At 41.1% G+C, this 27,645-nt stretch overlaps 1 protein-coding gene across 1 annotated transcript in view; it reads right to left on the minus strand.

Annotated features, from left to right (window-relative positions):
* Nucleotides 1-27,645, minus strand: part of Itga2 (integrin subunit alpha 2) — a 95,821-nt gene that overhangs the window by 9,267 nt on the left and 58,909 nt on the right. The window contains exons 10-26 of the mRNA XM_005356822.2: nucleotides 25,146-25,222; nucleotides 22,921-23,059; nucleotides 21,743-21,888; nucleotides 20,796-20,939; nucleotides 18,870-19,073; nucleotides 18,056-18,192; nucleotides 14,860-14,999; nucleotides 12,129-12,280; nucleotides 10,148-10,258; nucleotides 9,364-9,446; nucleotides 8,841-8,982; nucleotides 7,569-7,661; nucleotides 7,028-7,104; nucleotides 6,859-6,942; nucleotides 3,196-3,295; nucleotides 1,844-1,954; nucleotides 90-194 (exon numbers count right to left, since the gene is read on the minus strand). Coding sequence (XP_005356879.1) covers nucleotides 90-194; nucleotides 1,844-1,954; nucleotides 3,196-3,295; nucleotides 6,859-6,942; nucleotides 7,028-7,104; nucleotides 7,569-7,661; nucleotides 8,841-8,982; nucleotides 9,364-9,446; nucleotides 10,148-10,258; nucleotides 12,129-12,280; nucleotides 14,860-14,999; nucleotides 18,056-18,192; nucleotides 18,870-19,073; nucleotides 20,796-20,939; nucleotides 21,743-21,888; nucleotides 22,921-23,059; nucleotides 25,146-25,222 — 2,045 coding nt within the window. The remainder of the gene's footprint in view (nucleotides 1-89; nucleotides 195-1,843; nucleotides 1,955-3,195; nucleotides 3,296-6,858; nucleotides 6,943-7,027; nucleotides 7,105-7,568; nucleotides 7,662-8,840; nucleotides 8,983-9,363; nucleotides 9,447-10,147; nucleotides 10,259-12,128; nucleotides 12,281-14,859; nucleotides 15,000-18,055; nucleotides 18,193-18,869; nucleotides 19,074-20,795; nucleotides 20,940-21,742; nucleotides 21,889-22,920; nucleotides 23,060-25,145; nucleotides 25,223-27,645) is intronic.

Raw genomic sequence — 27,645 nt, forward strand, 5'->3', positions numbered from 1 at the left:
GCTGACATAAAACAAGAGACTGGGTTTCAGGTGGAGCAAACAGCAGATTACTTAAGGCAGGTTCAACAGGAACATTGACCTCGCCTCACCAATTCTTTCGTATGCCGGAAGTTCTCACTCTTGACAGTGACAGGAGAGGATGCTTGTCCCAGCTTTAGTGGATTTATATCTGCTGCACAGCTGATGTCACCAGCCTACAAGGAAGAAGACCATGTCAGACTTGGAAAGCAAAATGGTGGACACCATTCCTTCCAGCCTGCCAGAAAATCCTGCCATCATGTGGCATGTGGGAGGGGCCCTAGGCTCCTTTCTCAGGGGCTCAGTGGCCAAATGCTTTTGTGCTCTGCTAAAGCCTGAAGCATTTAAGTCAGCTGATGTGACCTGAAGAGGCAGGCCAGCTTCTCATAGCCTGTCACGATTTCAGTGTGGTTTGTTCCTCAAAGTTCACACCTTGGAAGTGTGGTCTGCAAGTTGGCAGTGTGGAGAGAACAGGGGACTTTTAGAGTTGGGTTCCAGTAGAACAGCTACAGGCCAATGGGAAGGATGTCCTAAAAGAGGGAGTTCAGAACTGTAGGCGCCCTCTAGTTTCCTACCTGGCAATGTACGTCCATTAACCCCTTCTCTTTCTTATACCGGCTATCATGAGACCCTCACCAGAGATGAAATGATGCGGGCATCATATCACCAAATTGCAAGAGCTGGGGGTTAAATAAGCCTTTTTATCTGTAAAGTTAACCTAACCTCAGGCATTTTTTTGTAGCAATGCGTGGCTTGCTATGACATGAGATCAAGGGGCCGGTCCTACAGATCCAAAGCTGCAGGATCTCCACGACATGGGGCAACAGCAGGATATCCGAGAGGAGTCCCAGTGAGGGCCCAGCATTGGTAGTGTAGCCGAAACCAGAGGCCTTGAACCAGACCAGTGACTGTAATGAATGCTTCCACATAAAGATAGGTGGACAAAAGTGTTCATGTGTGACTCACTGTGTCACACTACAGCTTCCATGATGAGATTTTTTCCTTTTTTCATCTTATTATTTTTTTGCGGGGGTGGGGGATTACAAGGGCAGAGGTTGGACACAAAGGGACGTGGAAATGAAAGGGATCAAGATGCGTGCGTGATGTGAAAGACACAAAGGATTATTTTAAAAAATGGTTCTTTTTGTTCTCTTAAAGAATATTGTAAAACAAATACACTGTAAGTGATTCAATTCCAGGCTTTTCCTAGGGAATATTTTAGGAGTTTAATTTCTTGAAATCTGCTATGTATATTACAGAAATATTATTGTAAGACTAGCTAAGTGCTCACTATAGGAGAGCCGATGTTAAGGCATTTGGTTATGGCAGGCACCACCTCTTGGGCCAGGCAGCATAGAAGAACACGGGTCTGCAGCTTTCAAAGGGAAATGCCAGCGTTCTAGCCTTATCTTCAGATTCTGATTTTACTGCCTTGATGTTCCTCATTAAAAGGTAACTGGGACTAAAGTGAATAGCCAGGGCTGAGTCCTACTGGGTGAAAGTCCCAGCCAGCTGCTTGAGGACCAGCAGATCTCTAGACCTACTGTGTGCCCACAGTAGATGGAACCTCTTACTCTCTACTAACAGGGCTCTGACCAAGACATCTCCTCTTCTACACAGAACAGGGATACTTAGAATAATTTCAGCCACGAGGACGCTCATTTTCTTTGGACAGTGATCTGCTTATACCCTGAAGTCTGATGCTGGTTTGTTTGGATCTGGGATGCATAGTGTTCCCTTTTGCTTTTCAGCTTTTAGGTGCAGACACAACCACCCTTTATTCATGGCTTGTTTCTGTCCGTGTGGCCAGCTGTGTTCTCCTTACCTCATCCGTTTGCACTCCGGTCAGATACAGGAGCGGGTTCTTCGCCTTGGTGTACTGGGGAATGTGAATGGTGACTGAGGCCATGCTTACTGGAGAGCTTCCCGTCGTTACCTGGGTAGAGAACAACAGGTGAAGCAGATGCTGCCAGGAAAACCACCCCGATGCTAGTCCAGGGGGATGCAGAGTAGCAGCGTGGCGTGGGCAAGGAACGGACCCTCTCTAAAGATAAAGTTTACCTAAAAATTAAAGAGCATCAAAATGTCAGTGGCCACGTGCTCGCCTGCTATCTGTTCTCACTGATGGGGGCTATGTTGTTAGAGGTAATATGTGTTACAATGGCTGATACTTGCACTCTTAATATTGTTGTTTACCATGAATTGATTAAAAATCCTATAAAGCATGTGGTTACTATCCTCATTTTCTGAAACTCAAAATCTGGATAACAAATCGAGATTCTCTTGTCATTAAAGACGCGAGACTAAACTGTAGAGCGGGGGTGCGCATGATGGACAATTGGAAATGCGTGGAGCCCGAATGGCTTTGGCTCCAGAAGGCAGGTGCATTCCTATTGGCTTTCCAAAGTCTCCGTGGCATTCTTTTCTAAGTTAGCTATTCTTTTATAACGTACTTTCTCTCTCTCTCTTCCTCAGTCATACTCTGGGGCCCAGGCTGTCCTTAAACTTACAACACTCTCACTTCAGCCTCCCAAGCTCGGGATTACAGGTGTCTTTCTTTGAATTTCTCTATATAACTGATGCCAACCTTTAGAATAATAGTACTTACTTGTAGATACTTACAGTTATATTGCACTGAACTGGATCAGAGCGTTTTAGATACTACTTAGCATTGCTGTCCAAAAGCCCTGTTTGTACCACGTACAAATGATGAGCTTTTCAAACAGGACTGGTCTCCAAGCATAAAGTAGTGTAACGGACACTCACCCACAGTAATGCCATTCTAGTGATGCCTTGCTGGTTAATCCTGAATATTTGCTTTGAAAATATATCATTTCTTCTTTACCGAGGACACACAACTAAACACGAGTCCTTCTGCTTATCTGTCATATACCACAGTGTTCTCAAAGTGTGACACCCACACCAGCGGCATCTGCATCATTGCCTGTGGGCTTGTCGGAGCTGCACACTGCCAAGCTCACTGCAGACCTTCTGAGTCAGCAGCTTGGGGATGAAGCTTAGCTGTGTGTGCTGTCACATGCTCTCCTGTTGTTACTGCACACTCAAGATTGGCAGCCACGGGTGCATTGGAATTTTGGGTTACTTCCTTTTCATTATATAGTCTTTATTTCATCCCTCCTCCTCCTGGATTGTCATCTTTATGACAAGCTTACCAACCTTGAGGGAGAAGATGAATTTGGGACCAATATCTTCAACACTGTTTATGGCAGGAGCATTCTCATCCGAAGAGATTTCATAAAAATTTATATTGGTGGATCTGTTGGGTGACATTGGTAAAACCAATTATTTTTGTTTTGCTGTTGCTCTTGAAGCATTATATTTACTTTACTTAAGGATCTTCTACCTTGGAATATCATCAAAATGGTTAACTTTTACTTACTTACTTATTCTATGTTTTAAGCTTCCACTTTGAATTTGAGAATCTGTCTTTCTGCTTGACTGGTGTCTGGGGAGTGTAGTGATGGCAATGCTCCCTACCACTGATATTCTTTGTATGCACATACATATGCACACATGCACACACACATGTACACACACAGACACATATATAAATCTTAAGCCCCATAAATATTTGGACTTTTTAATTATTATAATCATAATACAAATGTTAAAAAAGTACCACATGTGAATGAATGTTAGACTCCACAGTCCAATGCATTTATCTGTGATGAAAACAACTCCCCTTCAAATCATACCCCTTCACTATCTTTATGAGCAGAGCCTACGGGTTTATCAGTTGTCAAGTTTTTAACATAGGCATAAAAGTATCGCTTTAGAATTGACAGCTGCATTGGTCTCCAGACCTCTGTTACATTGGCAAGGGTATTGGAAAGGTGGACACTCCAGCTTTGGTGGTTGGATTGGCTCTGTAAGTCAAGTTTTTTTTTTCACTTGCTGTGTGTAGTGCAATGATGGGAACCAGCTATTAGCTCCTGCAGCATTCATTAATCATGCCTCTTCAACAGGGCGTGCATTTGTTTTACTAATCTTTCTCTAGTGTTCGACCAACTCAAATAGTTGGCAGTGAATTCGGAGTGGATTTAATTTGTTTCCATCATTGCAGAGCCACTCTTAAAATCCAAAGATTTTATTATGAGATCTTGACCATAAGATTTAGGATTCATAACTAATGCCTGTAAGTATATAGTGTCCAGCCAGAGGATTCCCCAGGAAACTCTGTGGATGTGGGTGAAACTGGAGGCCTTCCATTTTTTCACTTATTCCTGCTGCCTTGAGGCTACAGTCCAACCAGGGCAGCTTCTGTGCATTGTGTGGAGTGAGGAGGACCTGATAGCTAGGGTAGGATTCTGAGAAGTGTGACGCTTATCTCTCTATACATACCAGGGGAGAGTTTATCCAAATTATAGGATGTTCAGTTCCTTTACCAGAAGAATGGACTAGACATTTTCTAAGACAGAATGTTTTCTATCCTCAGGGCACCCTGTCTCTTTCTGTCTTATCTCTTTGTACCTCTCTCTCCCCTTCTCTCTCTCTCTCTCTCTCTCTCTCTCTCTCTCTCTCTCTCTCTCTGTCTGCCCCTGTCTCTCTCAGTCTTTTAAGAAAGTTCTTCCGAAATTTCAAAAGGAAAATCTGCTGAATATATGTGGTAGTTGTCAAGGTTTTATGTGTATGAGGGGAAACAATGGTGTGTCAGCCTTGTATGGAAAATGGGAAAACTGACTAGGAATTGAAATAGAAAACCCAGCTACGTGTGCGTGAGTTATCCTCTTTGCCTTCCAGATGTTTATGTAAGCCCCTAAACACAGCCAACTCCTAGATTGATTGACAGGGTCTGCTTTTTGTATTTTAATGAGATCTGTCACTTTTCTACTTTTTTACATAACTTTCCTCTAGAGTGCTTAAGGGTTACAGCAGCAGCAATCTACATCCAGGAGGATCCTGTTAAAAAATAATTCTGTTTACATTTATTACACACATAGAACATGATGGCATAGTATACAATATTAAAGTGGCTATCAAGGGACATGATGAGTAGGTGGGGACTTTTCTCAAAAGTTTACAGAATGTTAAAGCCTTTCTTCAGTATAGTTTTTGATGGTTACAACAGCAAAAATGTGAAACAACTTAGTATTTCATGACTGCTGGGGTGGTTGTATGAATTATGATTCATCCAGAAACAGAATAAATTAGCTATGTATATCCTACTATGAAAACCACATAAAAGTATGAAACAATGTTTTAGTATTTCCCTTTTAGTAGGTAAATTGTTGGTGTGTGTGTGTGTATGTGTGTGTGTATGTGTAACTTTGTACATAAAATAACTGTTTGGACTGAAGATATTCCAAAACAGTCTTCTTAGTCATTTGTGGGGACTGTCATCAAAGTGTTAAAGAAAGAAAATCTCACTTTTCATTTTGTGTCTTATTATGATGCTTGCATTTTCCAAATACATTCATGTAATTCTTTAAAAATAGAGAATCATGTGGGGGAACCACCTGATTGTAGGATCAGGAGTCATGTCTTTAAAATTTTTACCATATACCTTAATATTTTAAGACATAGACTCTAATACTAGAATGCATTAGAATAAAAATTACAATCACATAAAATACATGGCTAAGATGTTAGTAAAAGTAAAGTCCTATTTTAATCCCATATTTATTCCATGTGAACATTCCAGAAAAAAAAATAGACTATTACTAAATGGGTCCAAGAAAATACAGAATTGTTTGCATTAGAAGAAGAACGTTCAGGTGATATGGCAATACACATCACCGTAGCTTTGCAACCAATTACTTATTTTATCCAAGAGAGATGTTTTTTGGAAACTCAAGCTACTGATACACTTATCAGGCTGGATAACTTGGGCTATGCATCATTTCTGTGGGTGCCTTTGAGACTCACTGGATACACACGTGTTCTTTTTCTCTTTGCTTATGTGTCTCAAGCTTCAAACAGGGTAGCATGAGTTCCTAGTCAATTTTATTTTGTGATTTCATGAACAGCTGTGTGCTCTATACTTCATGGACAAGGCTGGCAAGGCAGGAGTTAGAGTATGTGGTTGCCCATATACTTACTAGGAAATGTTTTCAGGGGTCTTAGTTCAGAGAGTGAGTTTATCCTATAACACCTGTAGGGTTTGTGTGTTACCCATTTCCCAAGATACCTGCCTTTTGGGACAATTCAAGCTAACTGGTGTTGGCTGGTAACATTTTAACCACTGTCCTCAGCTTGACCTGCCTTGGAAGGCAGAAAAGGAAATAGGAAAGAAAAAGGAATAAAGCCTGGCTTCATGGATGACTTCTTTTGGAAAATCCCTCATTTCCTCCTGATTGGAAGAAAACCATCAGCAGTCATGTCTGAGGTTTTCCATAAAGAAGCTAGTCTTGGTGTAGTTTCCATATCGGCTTATTGAGTATGAGACTCCATTTCTTACTTGTTGTGCCCCTTCAATGTCCAAAACATGATGCTGTGGACTTCCATGGCCAAGAACAGATACCTTATTGACATCCAGTACCATACAATGAAGAGAGCAGTGAGAAGTGTTGGTAACTCTCAAGGCCTCCAAGAGTCTGTTTCAGCATCTTGGAACAGATTTCAGGTACCTTCCCACCTTCCGGGCATTGACCCATGACATGGGATGGAAACATTTTTCCTCTGGTGCTGTTCTGAGTCAATAAACCTAAAAAGTTCATGTGTTCCTGGGCATCAGTTTGTCTGCATATTTCTAATCTAGTTAATAAGTAGGCACTAAATTCATGTGCTAAGACTGAGCCAATTGTGGACTGTAGTCATGAGCTCAATGATCTATGTACCAGGGTGTAAAAGCTAACAGCCTGTCTAGCAGACTTCACCTACCGGGTTAAGTGAAGTTCGGCATCATACAGAAGAGGGATCTTGAAACTGACCAAATTGTCTGCTTCATTTGCTTCTTGGCTCTCACTATCAAAACAAGTATTAGAAATTACTTAAAAAGAAATTTCATAAAATTTCCTGGGCATAAGTTTATGATTGCCCTGTGTCTTACCTGAAGGCCTGGAAATGGATGGTTGCCTGATTCTGGAGGTTTTGAAAGTTGAAGTCGAAGTTGATGGTAAAAGTCACCTAAATATGACATTAAAATTCATCATCTGTGATGTTTTAGACCAGGACAAAAGTTCCCCAGCCAAGTGTGACTCTGAATTTCATATGTTAAAATTTTAAGTTTGTAGACCACTTGTGTCCCCTTGCTCACCTGAGAGCAGAGGTCAACTATCAGATGTTCAGGCCATCCGGCTACATTTGTCGGATGGTCAGGCTTTGTGGTGATCTGATATTCACTTACAGCACTGCCACCAATGTTGGACAACACAGTCACACAAAAGAGCATTGCATATTGCATGTGTGCTTGGAAGGAGGTGCATGAGGAAATGCTACTTTGGCTAATGATTTAAAGAGAATAACCCCAGTGAGGGAGCCCCTTCCATATGTGGCTGGTTGTTGAGTGATGTTTGTTAAATGTGAGGCCCGGTAAAGACAGAGAGTACCCTCAGGTGTGGAGAGCCAGGGTTAGATGAGGCAAGCTGTACCTGCTCATCACTCTTTAAGGCAGGATATCCCACATCACAGGTAACAGATTTCTGCGATGAGCCCACCTGGCATGTTACTTCTGTTCCGTCGACCTGAAGAGGACCAAACAAGTGAAAATTAACTAAGTGTGTGTGTGTGTGTGTGTGTGTGTGTGTGTGTGTGTGTGTGTGTGTGTGTATATACCCACGTTGAAAAGTAGACAAGGACATCTTAGCAGTGATATTGGTTTCTATTGGAATAGAAACTGATTGCTCTCAAAGTCTTAAATATCTTGCATTAGCCAAGTGGTTAAACATGTTATTATTGCCAACTCTAAAGAGACACTCAGGAAGGTAAAGGATTAGGGAAATGTGCACTAAGATGCAAATAATGTTTGTATTTCAGAAGCATAAATATCTTTAATATAACATTCAGAAGCCTTATATTTTATACTTTTTTCAAAATGTTTTTGAAATGCATATTTTTAAAAGAAAAAAATACACGTTTGTGTTTTAAATAACTAGCAGATTTTGCCACTTTTCCTCAATTCATTTTGTCTTTAATGTAAGGGCTGCTGTCTGGCACAGGCCATTTAAACATGAAGTCAGCACAGGCTTGGAATTTTAAATTTATAAAGTTCACATTAACTTGAAATATACAGAAACTTTTTCATATCCTTTAATCAAGCAACCCAGTTGAAAAATAGCTTTTCCCTTTTCTTCTTATTCTCGTTTCATGGCCGGAGAGCAGAGGAATCAGCAAGGGGCTCTCCTGGTTAAGTGTATTCCTGCTTTAATGATCAGGTCAGCTCGATAGAATGCTTTTGCAGGAATGCACCATTCTGGCACCAGAAGTTGCAGCATTGCAAAGCCAAGACTACGCGGTGGGACTGGATGCCACTGAGCAAGTGCATCACATCTGTCCAGCACAGGACAGGCGGCCTCCTCACAGCATAGAAGGCTGGAGAAGTTATGAGCTGCCACTGCCAAGGCCTGGGGTAAAGGAAAAAGTGACCCTCACTGCAAACAGAGCCGCCCTAGATTCGGAGCCAGACTGCATCCTCAGGAGGCTTCACTAACTGGAAGCCACAAGGTAGGACTGAGCATGTCCAGGCTGTGTCTGAGTTTTTCAGACAGCTTGAAGGACCCAGAGGTTGGAGTATCAGAGACAGCGAGTGGCAGAGAGGAAGGGGCGAAATGCTGTGTGGGGTGGTTAGTGGGAGTGTGGGGAGGCTGGGGGGCAGCAGGGATGCGTATGCGTTTGTGTTGGGGAGGGGTGGGTTCCTTACATACCGGCATGGAAAAAGAAGCAAAAAACAAGTTCTCGGAAAACTCAGCCTTGACGGCAGTGTTGTAGGCACTTTCTCCTCTGTTCCTCAGTGTCACTGAAACCGTTAACCTTTTGTTCTGGTTGCTGACAATAAAGGGTTGGTTTCTGTTCAAACACGAAAAGAGAGACAGATAAAACCACGGAAGCTGAAACTACCCCACCGTCCAAAACCTTTCTTGATTCAAGAAATTCCTTGCATTTACTTGATGATTATTTAATAACAAAAGACTTTCTTCATAGTAAAATGATGCTGGCAAGTAAGCAAATGATGCTGGACTTCATCCTTGGTAGCTTTTAATTATTGCAGGAAAGGGAAATGCTTAAAGCCAGCAGTTGGTATTTCTCATTGCTTTACTCTTAGGAGAATGATAGAAGTTGAAATTCAGTTTTAAAATGTCTTAACTATACTCTGAAAAACAAACCCAAAATTTTGTCTTTAACGAAGCAATGTAATGCGCCCTGCACAGAAAGAAAGAGGGAACATACTGAGTGGTTGGCAGCTGCTGGACATCCAGGAGCAGGTCAGAGATGCAAAGTCCATCGCTGCCACATTCTTTATAGAAAGGGATCTACAACAAACAAAGGCATCATCCTCTTTGGATACTCTTGGGTTGAAAACGAAATATAAAAGAATGTATACAATGTCATCCCGTTTGCCTACAGGCCAAAACCATGGAAAACCAACGTTTTAGAAGCTTGTGTATAGTTAGCAAATTTTTAAAGAAATAAATATGGGGCAATACAAGATTCAAGATGATAGTTTGTCTGTTTGTGTATTTGTTTTTATTTTGAGCCAGGGTTTTACTGTGTAGCTCTGGCTATCCTGCAATGTGCTCTATGGATCAGAATGGCCTTGAACCCAGAGATCTGCCTGCCTCTGCCTCCTGAGTGCTGGGACTAAAGACCTGTGCCACCAGGTGTGACTTGTAATGGCTTGTTTATGGGGAGTTAAGTTAAAATAGATATAATGGAGAGAGACGAACAACTTCACAGGCATCTGAATTTTTAAGTGAGTGTTGAGCACAAGCAGTTTGGCCCGTTTTATTCTTTATTTCTTCAAGAAGCATTTGTTGAATGCCCGTGGTGGCTTGACACCTCTCTTGGGGCCAGAAACAGAGTGTGGAAGAAGAAATCTCTACTTTGTGGAACTGAAATGCCAGAGAACTGTGGGCATTATTACATTTAGACTGCACCCTTAGCACCTTTAACCCCACAGCAACTACGGAAGCCGTTAGCCAACCTCAACTTGAGAAGGGCAAGGCACACTCACGCTGAAGACTTTGACAGTGTCAGAATAGGCTTCAAGGGCAGGGCTAGTGCCAGGGTTTTCCAAACTGATGTCCACTCGCAGATCCAAAGGGTTGACCACGTCAGAGGGCTTCTAAAGACGGGAGGAGGGCGATGATAGATTACTTAGTCAGAGGAACTTAAAAACAAAGTCTGCAAATGTGATTATAATTTAAAGTGCCATCAGTTACAGAGAAGAGGTTTGTTCTGATGACCAAGACTTCCTCTTTGGTTCCAATTCAGAAACCGAAGGTGACTCAATTACAGTAAAAACCTGAAGCAGCAGTTCTTCCTGGGATGGTAAATAATCTCATTATTCACACAGGAGTAATTGTAAGTATTTAGATGATACGTCCTATGTCAGTGCCCAGCACTTGGGTGGTCTTGCTTCTCAATCCTAGTGTCTTCTTTCTTCTTTCCATGAACACTGTAATTACATGGGTAACTTGATCCCATATTAGACAAGGTCAGGAAAGAATGGAAGCCAAGTTTCTTCCCTGTTCCTTCTCCTCCCTCCTTCCTGTCTGGTCTCCTCACCTACCTCTCAATCTTTTGTTCTCCCTCACTCCTAGATCCTTCTCTTTCCATGTGTGTGTGTGTGTGTGTGTATGTGTGTTTGTGTATACACCCATGTGCAGGAGTCTTCTCCTGTTACTTTTAAGATATTATTACAGAGTTGCTGGGGGAGATGTTTCATATAGCTTATAAATACGTTTCTGGAAGCTGGAGAGATGGCTCAGTGGTTAAGAGCACTGACTGCTCTTCCAAAGGACTCAGGTTCAATTCCCAGCACCCACATGGCAGCTCACAACTGTCTAAAGATCCAGTTGCAGGGGATCGGATACCTTCATGCACATAAAATAAAGTTAAATAAACCATAAAAGTTAAAAAAAAATATGTTTCTGATTGGAAAGTTACTCCTAAGAAGCATGTTTCCTACAGGAAAGATTTCCCACGTCAATGTGAACTCTAACAATTATGACCTAATAGAACAGGCGATCTTTACCACATACTCTACCATCATTTACCTAGTGCAGTGGTTCTCGATCCATGGTTCATGACCCCTTTGGGGGGGGGGGGTCACATAACAGATATTTACATAACAATTTATGATAGTAGCAAAATTACAGTTGCAAAGTAGTCATGGAATAATTTTAGGGCTGGGGTCAGCACAGCATGAGGAACTGTATTAAAGGGTTGCAGCATTAGGAAGGTTGAGAACCACTGACCCAGGGTAAAGCAGTATTAGAAACCACTTTTGAGATTTTCAGTTTTATGAGCTTAAAATGACTACACAACTTTTACTTGATGGGTAATGGAGAGAACACCTGATTAGTCATTTAAGAAAACACTGTCTTTCAGTTTTTTTAAAAAAAACATTTATTTAATGAATCTATTTATTTTCCTTATTCAATGTGTGTGTGGAGGGGTGCCACGTGCCCATGTACATGTATGTGTGGTCTATCTGTACATAAGTGTGAAGGCCAGAGGAGGACATCAGATTTTCTCCTTCGTCATTGTCTCTAGATGACCCCAGAGTTAGGCTGGCAGCCAGCAAGCCCTGGACACTGTCTTGGCTCTGATGCTCCCAGCCCCAGGGTTACAGACACTCATAGAGCCAAACGTGGCATTTTTACATAAGTGCTGGAGTCTTTAATTCAGGTCCCGGTGCTTATGCAGCAAGTGTCCTTACCAGCTCAGCCATCTCTCTAGTCCCCAGTGCTTGCTTTCTTTAACAATCATTTAGCCCATTTAGTTGCACACCCTAATAAAATGTAATGTCCCTAACACATATAAAGTCAGAATGTGACCATAAGTATTAGCATAACAGAAATGTGTTTCTTGTCCAAAGAGCTAGACAAGAAATGTATCCATCTTCTAACATATAACTCCCATTTTAAACTTCCTGGATTCATTAGTTGCTTGGAAGAAAGGGGTGGAGAGAGGTAACCCTGAGGTCTCACCTGTATGCTAATGTCATATTCAGAACAGCTCTGTGCTTGGGATACAACTATATTCTTCTGCAGGAATCGTTCACTGTTTTCTCTAAATACTCCCCTCGAGGTCACTCTGGATGAATATCCATCTGCATCAAGTGTCATGTTATACAGGATGGCTATGATAAAATCACAAAGAAATACAGCAAATGAGCACTGAAGAAAAAAACAGCCTTGCTTTAATGGACAAAGCCTGATATCGAAAAATTGCAGAGACGGCAAGTCATTTGTAGTCTTGTGATTCGGTCTACGTCAATACAGAGCAAAAACAAAAATGAGCCGAGAAATACAGCTTGCAGCAATGGAAAACAACAACAGTTACACTTGCCCCAGGAAATCTATTGAATAAACCTGGAAAACGGATCCCTTTCCTGTGTTTTAGCTTCATCTACCATAGCATGGGGCACACACAGGGAAGAAGCAGTCGTTATAGAATGCCTCCAGTTGAACACACCCTCATATGCTACCCACTCTCTAATAAACCCGGACACTGGATAGCCTGCTGCTACTGTTGAGAGAGCAAGCTCAATGAAATGAGGCAGAATAATTGGCATGGTTCACCCAACTGAGAGAAGTCAGAGCTAAGATCTGAGTAATTTTGAAATGGAAGTTCATGTTCTTCTATTCCCACGCCATTACAGGGACTAACTGTTATTATAAGAGGTAACTGTGATCACATAAAAGAGCGGACACAGTATCTGATGTGTTCTAGATGCTTGCATGGAGAAAGACACGCAACATGGCTGCTCCAAGGTTTGAGCCAGATATTCTTAGGCTGAGCAGTAATCCTACCGTGTATGGCCTCCTTTACATTGAGCACTTTGTCTACCCTCTTTGGTTTGCTGTTTCTCTGGCAATTAGAAATTATTAATATCAACTCAGGAACGTGAAAATGAAAAACAGCTGTGTGATGAAAAATGATGACCATAACCAAAGTCTAAATAGTCAGACCAGTGTCCTTTAAGAAAGCCACACGCCAGAATTTCAGCTGCTTACAGAAGCTGACTTATTTGGAATTACTTTATCAGACTTATTCAATATTTTAAAGTTGAGTGTACCTCCTAAGACAATATATATCTATGTTACCTTTAATATCCCAATTAAAGAACCTTGAGGAATTTTTGTGCTTCAATGACTTAAAGAGATAAATAATAATATTGAAATATGAAAGAATTGAATGGGCAGACTAAAAGTAAATGATAAAAAGTATGGAAAGGAAAACCTAATAACAGGGTCTAGGTAACTGTCAAAGGGACAAAGTTAGCACACTTTGTGTACTTTTTCTTTAAAAAGTAGCTTGATAAAAATAAATATGTAGTTTCATAGGTCATGCAGTTTTAAAGATGGGATTTTGTTCTTGTGCACGGTTATTGTCAAACAACAGCCTGAAAAATTATGACCAGCTTGTCAGTGTAGACCTGAACACAGCAAGATAAAAGAGTCAAAGGTAAGAGTTCCCAATGACAAGGAAAGGCCCAAACCCTCACCAGCTAATCAGTGGGAAGGAACTTCTCTGCAGGTACAGGTTTTTCAGTATGTGCCAAGAGAATATATGAAGAACATTCAAAATGTGGAAGACGCATAAGGCATATACATGCTTTAGGGCCAAGGTAGCTGGGCAGCCAGCCATGTGTGTCAGAGAACACATTTTCCATTTTAATCTTTTGAGCAGCCTAAAAATGTTTATATGGTGGCAGTTTTCAGCTTAACTATGATGGCTACTCAGATGGATGTGTGCTCCAAGGCAGGCCTATGAGGTATGCCATTCAAAGGTGGGTCAGTGTTTGAACACCTGAGAGTCAGGGAGTCCGGAAGCTATGCCAGTTATGAATCTTACTTTGGCTTCTCTCCTTGCTCGTGTATTTCTTGGTACTAATTATGACAAACTACTGACCTGACTGTTGTCAGCCTTGAAGTTAATTTACTTGTGGTTTCATTAAGTGCCACTGGGAACTAAGAGTTTCGAAATAAAGAGCCGGGGTCTGATGGAGGAGGGATTAGAATCCATAGATTAGCAAGGGAAAACAGGCAGCTTTTCATGAAATGTTATTTTGCTTGCTGTCTCTGGAGGATGCTGAGATAACAGAGGTAGTTGTTTGGTTAGAAATGGAGTCAAAGAGGATGCAACACCTCACCCAGGTCCTGAGAGATGACGTGTCTCTGTAGGAGAGACAGGATGAGAGTTCCTGCTGACATTTGCCCACTGTCCTACCTGTGCTTTCTCCCTCCTGATGAGACACACCCATGGTAAAGCTATGGGTACAAGTTGAATATTCCTTTCTCTTTTTCCTCTTCCCGGATAAAGGGATACTACTCAGTGCTCTTACTAAACACACCTATGTAGGCGACGGCATAGGCAGTAGGTGACTCACTCATTTAGAACTTGCCATAGCTCAATGAAATTCATGTGTGCTGAAGATCTCCGGAAGGGACCCGTGTGTTGGAGAGAATCAGGCAGAGCCCATGATTATGCCATAGTGATTACAGTCTTCTGCAGCAGAATGCCATCAGCTGGAGCTGAGCAAGGATGCTCCAAACAAACTTTCCACACCTAATGAGGTACTCTTAGGTACCGGATGCATGGCAGTTTAAGCACATCCAGTAAAGATCCTAATTCCTTCTAGTCTGCAGGCCAAGACCTCTAACTAGCGATGCAGAGACAAAGCCATCCCTGTCGGGCTATTTTAGGATCACTCACCCACTCGGTAGTTTTGCCCAGTAGGTTTAAACGTTGCGCTGAAGCAGAGTTTGAGGGTTATCTTAGCATCCTTGTTGAGCAAAGTGATTTTGTCTGGAGTGAATAAGGCTTCTATAGCCACATCAGCAATGCTTTGGGACCTGAAAGACATAAGTGGAAACACGTGCACCTCTCTGCATACGCATGAACTTCTCATAGGGGACCCAGGTCCAGTATTGTTGAATTTTTCTCTCCACTATCTTAGATCTTGAGTAGCTTTTCCTATTTGAAAGCAGAAGATAGCAGCAGGGGTCAATTGATTTTTGTTGATAACTGGAGCCTGCAGAACATATATTTAAATAACACTTGAACCCACACAGAATAGAAACCGGAAACTTGTTTGCAAATGAAATGTTAAGTCAGGGCCCTTCTGTCTTCCCCCTGAGGTCGGTTTCTTGAGATGGCAGGAGAGAGACAAGGTAGGAAGATGGAGGGGCCAGAGCTGATGAATATTGCCATGTCCTGTGCCTTGCTACCTCTGTGGTTAACGTCACCTGTCCATGATGGTGGCTACTACCACGAGGGCAGAATATGACTGACGAGTCCATCACTTTTGCCAGAGTTTTCTGTCCTGATGTTCCCTTTGTATACCCGAGACAGTCTTCTTTGCTCCTGCAACACCAGTGTGAGGTCGAACAAATTCTAGTTCCATTTTATTAACGAAAATGGCTGAGAAACAGATACCTGAAGGCTACTTCACCAGGTACCTCTCAGTGAGGAAATGGAATCTACAGTCTGATCCCTCCCTTACTGGATTTTGAGCTTCACCATAATGATCTCTGTGTACACTTTCCACTATTTATAGGGCAGCAAGCGGTGATTAGACATATCACCCTTTGGAAAAGTACCACAAAGAGACCCAGACAACATTTGTTTTGATTTTCAGGTATCACCAGAAAGACCGTTTCAAGAGTTACAATGTATCCGTCATGTCTCTTAATATGCAGCCAGGACGCATCTATTAAGAAATGTAGCATGGCTAATGCTTAATTCAATTTTAGCACAGCTATTTGAGGGACCGAACATTCATCCTAATACAGATGACATTGATTTACATGTTTTTACAAATTTACTGGACATTATTCCTAGAGTTATCCAGAAAAAGCAGTTCAGCACTTCGTAGGAATGTGACCACAGAATATTAGCTTAGCTTGACTAGTCAGCTCAGCACATTTACTTGAGTCCGTGTGTGTTGACTTTTCTGAAGAATCAGATACACCTTCTAAAACAGAAGCTTGGTCACATCACTGACTCAACAATGCCACAGTATAAGTAGATACAAAGGCACCACATGGGAAAGCCTGCCTTGAGGCTTACACAGTGTCCTTGGCTGCCAGGTATGTGCTTTGATACATTATTTTAAAGGAAGCCACATAACCTCTGTAACATTCCTAGCATGCCATTCTTTAATTATTTTAACCAACTTTATTCCGTAAATGCATTTTCTAGTTTCTCAGTCTTAAAGCTATTATTGGTTTTCCATATAAGAGTTTCACTTGTCAAAAAAATTGCATTTTACTCTTGAAAAGCACAATTCACATGTCTACAGAGTAGCATCAGACTCAGAAATCATATAATGTCCATGGACTGTTTCTATTCCCAGTATGTCTGGACAGTAAAGCATATATTTTCAACAGAGAAAAATGAATGCATGAGTATTCTTGACTGAATAATCAATTTCTTTTCAATTCCACTATCTCACCAGATCATAGACCTAAGTTTTGTGTGTATGTGTCTAGTTCTCTATCTATCTATCTATCTATCTATCTATCTATCTATCTATCTATCTATCTATCTATCTATCTATATAATCTGTGTGTGTGTGTGTGCAGGTACATATATGTATGGGCATGTGCATCTGGATGCCAGTGGTCAATGTTGGATGTTATTCTTTAGGTACCCTATTGATTGAGACATGGTCTCTCTGCCACAGAACTTGACAGTTAGTCAAGGCTAGCTGGCCAGTGAGCTCCGGACATTTTCTCTGCCTCATCATCACGTACATGACACTATGACTGGCCGTTTGTTTGTTTGTTTGTTTAGGCTTTTTGAGACAGGGTTTCTCTGTGTAGCTTTAGAGCCTGTCCTGGAACTTGCTCTGTAGACCAGGCTGGCCTTGAACTCAGAGATCCACTTGCCTCTGCCTCCCTAGTGCTGGAGTTAAAGGCGTGTGCCACCACCATTTCATTATATGGCTATGGCTGGCCTGGAACACTCTATGTAAACCAAGCTAGCCTCATACTCACAGAGACACACCCACATCAGCCTCCCAAGTGCTGGGATAAAATACATGAACTACCTTACCTAGCTATGTCTGGCTTTTAGACATGGGTTCTTGGGATTGAACTCAGGTCTTCATGCTTGAATAGCAGGTTCTTCAACCAAGTGAGCCTGCCCTTCATATACCTAACTTTTAAAACCCTGAACCATATATTCTTTAAATCCTTTCTTGTTCCTTCAACTTTACACCCATGCAGGCAATGAAGACGTCAGCTAAGCCAAAATAATGGATCTTGTTTATGACTAATGATTTTAAAATATGCCTTTAAGCGCATAAGAAGTTTCACTTTATTTGTGTCCTGTAAGATTTTTCTCATGAGGTTTCCTGACTGGAAGCTGAAAGGAGGCTGTATGTAAGACAATAATGTTTAGAAACATGTATGGCATGTATGATATCATTTCAAGGACTGTCTTTTCTTTACAATGACTCTTTTCACATAGGGAGGAGGCAGAAATCCTCAATAAATAAATAAATTTAAAAAAAAGAAGAAAAAAAAGAAGAAAAGCATAACTCTAATGATAAAGAAACCTCTCTCTCTCTCTATATATATATATGTATTGCACATATGCATCTATATGTGTTTATGCCAAAGATACATGCCTGTCAGTAAATTATATATATACATATATATGCATATATGTGTATATATATGCATATATACACACATACATGTACATGCACGCACATACACACACTCACACACACACATATGTATTCCCCCAACTCTCAGGAAAACCATGCATATTCTTTCCTTTATGCAAACCATGATAAACACATTTCCTACAGTCTTATACAATACATTGGGCAGTACACACATCATACAACACAGCAGGTCATTTTAATTAGCAAGTCTGAATCTTGCACTTAGTGACTCACCAGAGTTGCACCACTTGTCCCAAAGCACCAATGGATACATCAGTGATGGAATCTCCATTTAAATCTCCATAGCCATCCAGGGACCTTCCAAAAAACTGGAGTTGGCTCCTGAAGGCTCCATCTGATCCAAGGATTTTCTGGAAGAGCAGATTTCACTTGAAGTTGTAGTACACACAGTGGACTCAGAATGACAGCCTCTATCCTGCCCCTTGCATTCTCTAGGTGGTCATTGTTCAGGTTATTGTATTGATTTCTTTCTCCATATTTAATCTGATCTCTGTCTTTTACAAGGATCCTTTCATCAAGGAAGCAGTGTGGATCTTTCATGTGTAATCACAAGGCAGTACAAAATGGCGAGAAGTCAGTGGTCTAGGAATGAGACAAGTTCAGGTCTTCATTCCTATCCTAGCAAGCTTTCCTTGGGACTTCACAAAATTGCCTGTTAGTGAGGCGTTCTTCACCATCCTTCGGTCATCTGATACCCCTCTCAATGCTTGAATAATACATAACACTTGAAAATTTCCCTCTCAATTAAGTTCTATGTTTGATCCCTGGCATTTGTTATTATCTATAACATTGCAACTTTTTTTTTTACGCATACTTCTTCTTTTAGAATATAAGATCAACAAAAAGCAGAATTTTGTCTGTCTTGTGCTGTACAGCATTCTCAGAACTAGAATAATGTTCAACATACAGTAAAACTTTACTGTTTTTTCAATGGAAAGAGCACAGATTTAAGGTAAGAGGCACGGATTGGATGACACTATCCAGCGCTAGAATTTATGAACCTAGTCATCACGTTGTTCATGGTTACCTGGGAATACTTGATGCGAATTGTGCCCTGGTGACCATTGTAAATGTACACCGCTCCAGAGTTCTCATTCTCTACAGGAGAACCTACGATCACATCATTAAAGCCATCCATGTTGATGTCTGAAAGGGCTGCAATCGCTGAACCGAAGCGAGCATTTCCAGTGCCTTCAGGTCCTTCAAGGAACTGGTGCTGATTCAAGATGCCCTTGCAAAGAAAGAAGGCACTGTTACACAAAACTCTCAACTGTCAGGTGATGGTGGCACACAGCGTTAATCTCAGCCCTCGGGAGGCAGAGGCAGGTCAATTTCTGTGAGTGTGAGGCCAGTCTGATCTACAGAGTGAGTTCCAGGACAGTCGGTCCCACAGAGAAACCCTGTCTCAAAAAAACCCAAAATAATAATAATAATAATAATAATAATAATAATAATAGATTTAAAGCAACTATGCACAAGATTTCAAAACATGAAAATGGATAGGGTTTTAATCTTAGAATTGATGATGATTGTATGATGAGATTTACAAATAAAATTTTCATTAATCCAGGTCACAAGAGACCAGCTCCTAAGCCAAGATTAAAGGAGGTAATAATTCTCTTTTCTGTACCCAAATAACCTACATTAGATTTTTGGCCCTCTGTCTCTACTTTTTCTCATTTTTGGGACTGTCACGTCTTTCCAAATCTTTGATTTAAAAACTTCTGGTGAAAGGCTAATATCGTGAACGAAGCTAAAGTAGGTACAAAGCACAAGGGAGCCCGTTAATTTAGATCTTACTCATGCTGGACAGTGACATAATTATAATTATATTATATAAATATAATTATAATTTCCACTTCCTAGTGGAAAATGAAGTCGCTGTCATCCCACGACAAGACAGGCAACACTAAATGATTCTGTGCAAAGGGAAAAGACATTTCCGTATAAAAGCTTTTCCTTTAGATTGTGTGCTCCAGTATGGAAATATTTAATGGCTTTGCAAGGTAGCAAAGTGCCTCAACCAAGAAACTGGGTCAGTGTGATTCTCTCTAGTTTATAGTAGTTTCATAGAGACTCATTTCTCAACTGGGTTAGATAAAGCATTAAGAGATAGTGTTGCTGGGCCCAAAGGGGCACTCAGTGATTAAGAACACTTTTTGCTCAGTGGACCTGGGTTCATTTCTCAACACTCATATTATTTCCCAGCACCCTATTATTTTCACTGTTTCTGTTAAAGGGTCAGTTTTTGCACTAATATACAGTAAGTATCAATGACTAAGCAGAGCTCTCCCTGCCCCCTTATCCCTATCTGGTTTCCTATGGCAACCACTGCCTTTCATTTGCTTTTCTTCCTGTCCTTGCGGAGCTCCAGATTCCTGCTGAAATGGATTTAGAGCTCTGTCTACAAGTTGGAAAAATGATGCTTTCTCTCTTTGAGTCAGCTCGGTTTTATGGCAGGGATCTGAAATTCCAAGACTTGGACGTGCACCTAAGTGTGACACTAAGCACTGGAATTTTCTGACAAGCTAATGTAGAAAGCATTCTAGGTCATCTGGAGGTTGCTGGAGTGGCTAGGACAAGTGGCTGAGACGGAGAGGTCAGCACGCCTAGTGGTTGCTATCATTTCAAAGAAATGTCACAAGATGCTTTAAAAATGAACCAACATTTATAAGTATGTGTATGCCAAAAATTATTTGTACTTATAATGACTTTATGTGAATAGGAACGCATACCCACAGACCCCTCATGGAAAATAGGATACACTATATATTAAACTTCATGCCTTTTAATGCATTTTTAAAAATTGTAGTAATGGTGATACCTTGAATTTGATTAAATACATGCCACACTATGCATGAAAATTAGTAATTATTTCCAAATAATAACCTTCCTTCAAATTTCAGATTAACTTATTGATCAGTTAAGCTGTCTGTTTAATGCTTATTTTTACCTTTGTGATCGTGAACAGGTAGACTTTCCCCTCTTCCTTCTTGAGGTCATTCATGTACATGGGAGCACCGACCAAGAGCACATCTGTAATGGTGTCTCTGTCCACATCAACTGAACACAGCACACTACCAAAATAGGAGCCAATCTGGAGTAGCAAAGCATATTAATCTCAGGAGTCATATAATCACATATGTATTCTAGCACATGTAACTCTGGGTATTTAGACAAAGCTGTGATTTAGACAAAGACAGGTGGGGTAGGACCGGCCAAGGGCCACAAATAACCATGTTCCCATGAAAAACAACACAGAGCAGAAACTGTTGTAATAAAGATACCTTATCAGAACATAGGGAGGGTGATGGAGGGGTCAGAGAGGGGAGGATCATTTGAGTAGAAACTTAAGGACAAAAGGAGTTTTCTAGATATAGGGAAACACGAACAACGTAATGCCAGTGGCACAGTCCAGCACAGGTGATGTTCCCAGGAAGGAAAGATGGGAGAACTAGGTGGAGATGAGGTAAAATTAGAAGGGGGGCATCTGAATACCATCCTGTCCATCGATATTCAGTGAGTGCCTGTGCGAACATTTATTAAGGATTTAAAAATTAATCAGTGATTTCTTCTGCAACACTGTCACTGTTTTTTTTTTCTCCTCAAAATAGAAAGAATCTTCTTTAAACCACTAAAGAGGAAGCAAAAGCAGGATCTAGTAGCTACATTGTGACCAGTTTGCGGTTCTCTTACACCTATAAAATCAATGGCAAGAGCAGGATCGGATTTAACCCAACGAACCTTCTGTTGTTGGGACTGAGCGTAGACATGAGTAAATTCAGATGACATTCCCAGAGGAGCCACTCAGTACGGACCAGTTTCCACTTTACCTACTCACTGTCCACCTGACCCAGTTATCCATGAAATGAATTTCACTCACTTGATGGTGATATTTACCTGGTCCCCTCTGTGAGACTGAATCACTGTGACATTGCCATCCTTGTTAACACTGTACAGCACTATCTGGCCAGTATAATTTGCCCGTGGAGCACCAGCCACAAAGTAAACACCCTTTTCAGTAGAAACTGCAGCCACAGAGTAACCTACGAGAGAAGGAATTCTAGGTTAAGCACCACTAATTGTGCCAGCCAGAGAGGGCTTTCAAGGAAGCAGAGATGCTCAGAAGTCTTGGTGTTAGATGTGACATCCTGACCTTTCTTTGTAGCTCTGATTATCATGGACAGGACCTGGGTTGTTCTCAACTACCTACAGTCCTGGCTATTAGCTAATATCAATTGTCAACTTGATACCATCTACTTCTACTGGAGAAGAGCATTTCAGTGAAGAGCTGTCTAGATTAAGTGTTTCCCTGGGCCTATCTAGGGGGAATTAGGCTGCTTCAAGTTCCTGCTGCCTTGATTTCCCCACAATGATGGACTGTACCCTGTGAGCCAAATAAATTCTTTCTTTAAATTTCCTTTGTTAATGTATCTTATCATAGCAACAAGAAACAAAGCAAAGACACTGGCCTTTAACAAATGTTCATTGAATGAATAAATGAATTTAAATGATAACGCTTCTTCGTGGGAAGAACGCAGGTCCTGAAATTACAGAGTTCTAGGTTTGAATTCTGGATTTATCATTTGCTAAGCTGTTGAAATTGGTAGAAGTTATTAAGGTCACAGGCTCTCAAAGGATTTTGGAAGGATGGAATATAATACCGCACAGCAAGTACTGAACATCACTGGATGCTTATCATATGGTAACCACAGTAGCAAACAAACAACCAAAACCCCTAAGAACTCTAAGACAATAGAAGGACACTAGTTAGTATATTGCCTTTTAGAAACAACTTCTGTTTTGAAGAAACAGCCACGTTCCAGGAATATCTGCCTGAACAGATTTGTGTGTTTTAGAAGCAGTGGAGTTAAATAACATCATTGAACATATGAGCTTAACAGACATCTACAGAGATTCGTGTGTAAAACTCAGCTTTCCTTAATTATGGGCTGAGTCCTGACTGGCAAATGAATTACAAACACAAAAGTGCAGGACAGTTCAGTTCTGCTGAGCTGACCTGAGAGTTTAAGGAAGAAGAACCTGAGTTGTCTGAGCCCACTGCTGTTGTGTCTCACCTAAAAACGAACTGTGGTTCCGATCCTGCAGAACGTGGTCAAAGGCTTGCTTAGGGAAGATCAAGTGCTCACGCGATGTCCCCTGAACAACACTTCCACTCCAGTCAAAAGCGCCCACTGCACCTAGCATCAAAATATCCTGAAAGAAATGGAAGAAATGAAGATTGAGACAAATAGCCTTTAACGCAAAGGAATTTAGGCACAAACTATCAAAATTTAAGGAAATTTTCACAGTAAAAACTAAATATATATCTTAGAAAGGTTTTGATTATACTGGAGAACAAGTCTACCAGTGAGTTTTGACCCCATTGGGGTGCCCTTTCATAGGTGTCACCTAAGACTCCCCGCATGTTAGATTATGATTCATAACAATGAAAATAATTTTATGATTGGGGGGTCATCACAGCAAGAAGAACTGTATTAAGAGTTGCAGCATTAGGAAGGTTGAGAACCACTGGGCTATGCTGTCTTGGGAGAACTTTTTATAATGCATTATGAAGAAATTGTTGCAATAGGTCATGGTACAGGATGGATGCATAGTCATGTTCAATTCAAAGGCACACATTTGCAAATGCTATGCCTTTCAGAACTCATGGAAGAAACAGATGAGAACGTCTCATCCCACACATTCACAGGAAAGGCTCATGATGAATATGAGATACACTACAGCAGTAGAAAGTGCTGACCTCAGAGGAGCGCAGCGGGGGGAGGGGATGCTGCTCTTCCCTAGCATGTCCTGGGAGACCCATGACCTGTTGCATTTTCAACTCTCTTCTTTGCATACTTGCGTATGAGTTGCATGCTTGGATGGGCATGCTTGTGCCAGAGAGGCCGGAGGAGGGCATTGTTTGCATTGCGCTATCCCTCTCTGCTTCATTTCCTTGACACCGAGTCTCTCAGGGAAGCTAAAGCAAAGATAGCAACCACAGTGCTCCTCCTTGCTATGTGCTTCCCACAGGGAGGGTTACAGATGCATGGGCAACCACGGGCTCCTTCCTGAGTTGTGGGTGCTGGGATCTGTGCGTGGGATCTCATGCTTGTCCAACAAGCCCTCTTCCCCGCTGAATTATTGCTCTAGCCTTCACAGTGCTTCATTCTTCTTTTCAAATGTTCTGGCGTCTGCATCCCTGTGTCCCATGTGTTTAATCATAGCACAGCCAGAAAACTCACCTGCAGCTGTGAGAGTCAATATAGCATACAGAGAGCAAAGCCTAAGTCATGAATGGAAGGACCAAGCAGCTCAGGGGCCTCTGCATTGGCTCAAACTCAATTTAAATATCAAAGGCTACAAGTCCTTAAGAATACAGGTTTGATCAGAATAAAGGATGTTATTGTCAAGGTTTTTTTTTTTTATATAAGGAAATAAGGATATGATGATGTGGGGTCAAAAAATAACAAATATGGAAAAACATCCCATTCTGAGAAAAAATATAAGATTTTAAGAATAAGCATAATGTAAGCACAGACTCTAAGCTGGGGGTTTCAGAACAGGCTCCAGTCAATGGGCAATAAACTCATGGAATTGTGCGGAAATACTTATGTAAAATTGTATTCATTTATCGTTTTCTATAGGAATTAATTCTTTTTTTTTCAACATCTCTAAGGGTTGTTGAATCAGTAACACGAGCATCTTTTATTCCAGGCAGAGGAATAAAAGCTGTTCTTGGTCCTTGGATCTGCTTATCACTCTCTGAGTTCAAATTAATTCCTACATATTTCCAAAAATTTTGTACTGCTTTGTGTTTCATTTTCCCCAAATGTTCTGGGCAGAATTCTGAGAACAAGAAATATCCCTTAGGTCTGTACCAGAAAGAACTCAAAAGCTAAGCTACCAAAACAGTGGACTTGGTTTTACAAATTGCCCATTTTCAATAATTCTCTCTCTCTCTGTTCTTCAAAAACGATACTATGGCAATGCAAAATGTAACTGTGTCAGGGACCAAAAGGTTTTTATTCCCATGAAATTCTTATAAGGATGATGCCTGGAATTAGTAGAATGTCTTTGCCATACGGAACTCAAGGCCTTTATTATAAAAGGTATTTTCTTCTGACACAGGGAAGGAAGAATTTAACTGCTTTTTGTTTTAAAGCTTAGTAACTGGGGCCAGGAATGTGAATCCCTGCTCGGGGGATGGCTGTTTTTCTTACTAGGTCTAAACTATTGTGTCTGTGTGTGTTCTGGCCAGTGGCAGTATTATAGACTTAAACTTATCGGATAGACACACATTTTGAGGAGAGTAGTCCGCGCTGAATCCCACTTGTGACATTTCCATCTGGAAGTTGTCTCCTCCTTGAACAGTACCTGGAAAGCATCATTTTTTAAAATTACATTATTGTCAGCAATTTCAAATCAAATTTCACACACGGACACACACCGGCAAGTAAGCATGCACACACACACACACACACACACACTCACACACACATACACACACATGTTCTTATGTCAATATACAGCTATAACCTAGAGGATTCTAGGATGAGTAAATTACTAAGAAAGTATCCAAAGAAGGGTTCAAAATTGGCTTTGATCCCCATTAAGTATTAATTAACCTAGTGTAATATTTATGCCATTCCTGATATCAAACTAGATTAAAGGAAGAAAGCACATTAGTTAAGGGGAAAACTGAGATCAAGATAGTCTGTGAATTTATCACTACTAGCTAAGCAACTATGTGACTTTTTCTTTTAAGTATTAATGCTCCTGATGCACAAATACTTCAGATGCATTGGAAAAACTGGTGATTAGTTTGTACCATAGACTGGACTGAGGGAGACCTGTGTCAGCTCTTGGAAACCAGGACTTAAGACTAAAGAGTTTACTAGCTGGGAAATTTGTTTTGATCACACTGAAGCATCAGTCATTGTCCAACACCACAGAACTTTATTGGTAGGCATGTTCTTTTCAGCATGGTCGTGTTTCAATAATGCTCATGAAAGGCAAGCCAAGTTGCTCCATGGACACTTCAATAGAACAAACTGTACTACCGTGAGGGCTCCTCTTGCTTAGGAGGTATAATAATTAACGCCAAGGTCATCCTTGTGGATTCCTGGGAATTTCTCTAGTGCCAGGTTTCTTGCTAACCCCAGAATGGCTCCCTCAAACAAGATATCTCTTTCCTTGCTCTCATCTCTGTCCCTCTTCCAGCTCGACTATCCCACTCCCTCAAGTTCTCTTTGCCCCCAGCTAAGACCCTAAGCAATAGAAGAGAGGGTGCTGGAACTGGCCTTGCCCTGTAGTCAGACTGATGAATATCTTAAATATCACCATAGAACCTTCCTTCATCAAGTAACCAATAAAAACAGAGGTAGAGACCCACATTGGAGCCCCTAAAGTCCAGTTGAAGAGCAGAAAGAATGAGAATATGAGCAAAGAGGTCAAGTCCATGATGGGGACATCATCCACTGAAACAGTTTACTTGAGCTAATAAGAGCTCATCAACACCAGTCGGACTGGGAAGGAACAAACATAGGTCCAAACTAGTCCCTATGAATGTGGTTGACAGTTGCATGGCTGGGGCAGGCTAAGGGGCCACTGCCAGTGGCACCAGGGTTTATCTCTACTGCTTGTACTGGCTTTTGGGAACCTATTCTCTTTGAATGGATACCGTGCTCAGCCTAGATATAGCAGAGAGGGCCTTGGACCTTCCCCAAAACAATATGTCTTACCTGCTCTGAGGAGTGGATGGGGTTGGGGTGGAGGGAATGTGGAGGGAAGAGAAGGAAGGGAGGGAGTGGGAACTTTGATTGGTATGTATAATGAAAAAAGATAGTTTGTTTTCTTTTTTAAAAAATTAAAAATAATAATAATCAACACTGATTGCATAGAGACAGTTTGAGGGAGAAATAGTTTTATGAGCCAGGCAGTGGTGGCACATGTCTTTAATCCCAGCACTCGGAGGCAAAGACAGGAGGATCTCTGTGAGTTTGAGGCCAACCTGGCCTACAAGAGCTAGTTCCAGGACAGGCACCAAAGCTACAAAGAAACCCTGTCTTGAAAAACAAACAAACAAACAAACAAACAAACAAAAATATGTTTTATGTTCCTCAAAGTCTTTAACAACAAAAAATGTCCAAAATCATTTTAAGTTAGCCTTAAATTACACTTCGATTACTCTTACACATTGACTTGGAGCAAATTTGCTACTACAGATGCCTTAGTAGTTTTGTGTTATTGTAGGAGACCTTAGTTCTTGGTGGTGATTTAAATAAGTCAGAAATACCACACCTCCGCAATAAAATTTGCAGAGGGTTAGAAATTTCTGGTGCACCATCAGAAGATCAAGGTTGGATTATGACAGTGGAAACCTTTGTAATACCTTTGAAGGAAGCTTCTAAGGCAGGGCCTGATATGTAAGTACATGATGATTAGACACCGACTTTATTGCTGAGTTATCTGGGTTAAGCTCCTGGATTTGGGTTAGGTGAGACATTTTACCAACTGCAAGGAGTGCTCCAATTCTCCAGGTCCTGACTGTTTGCATGACTGACAATTCTGCCCTGAGGATGTCACAAGGCTATGGAAATGCATTATTAGAGCTACTATCAGGAAAGTCTTTCCCCCAACTAAACTGCTGGAAGATCACGATGCATTTTCACAATTTTAAAGGTATATATGTTTATTAGAAACAAGTTCAAGAATGTGACATACATAACTTAAAAAGAAAAAAGTCTGTGATTATAATAGATGTTGCCAGATTGTTCTCTCAAAATTTGAAAAAAAAA

Source organism: Microtus ochrogaster, chromosome 19 (assembly GCF_000317375.1).
Source record: "Microtus ochrogaster isolate Prairie Vole_2 chromosome 19, MicOch1.0, whole genome shotgun sequence".
Classification (NCBI taxonomy): domain Eukaryota; kingdom Metazoa; phylum Chordata; class Mammalia; order Rodentia; family Cricetidae; genus Microtus; species Microtus ochrogaster.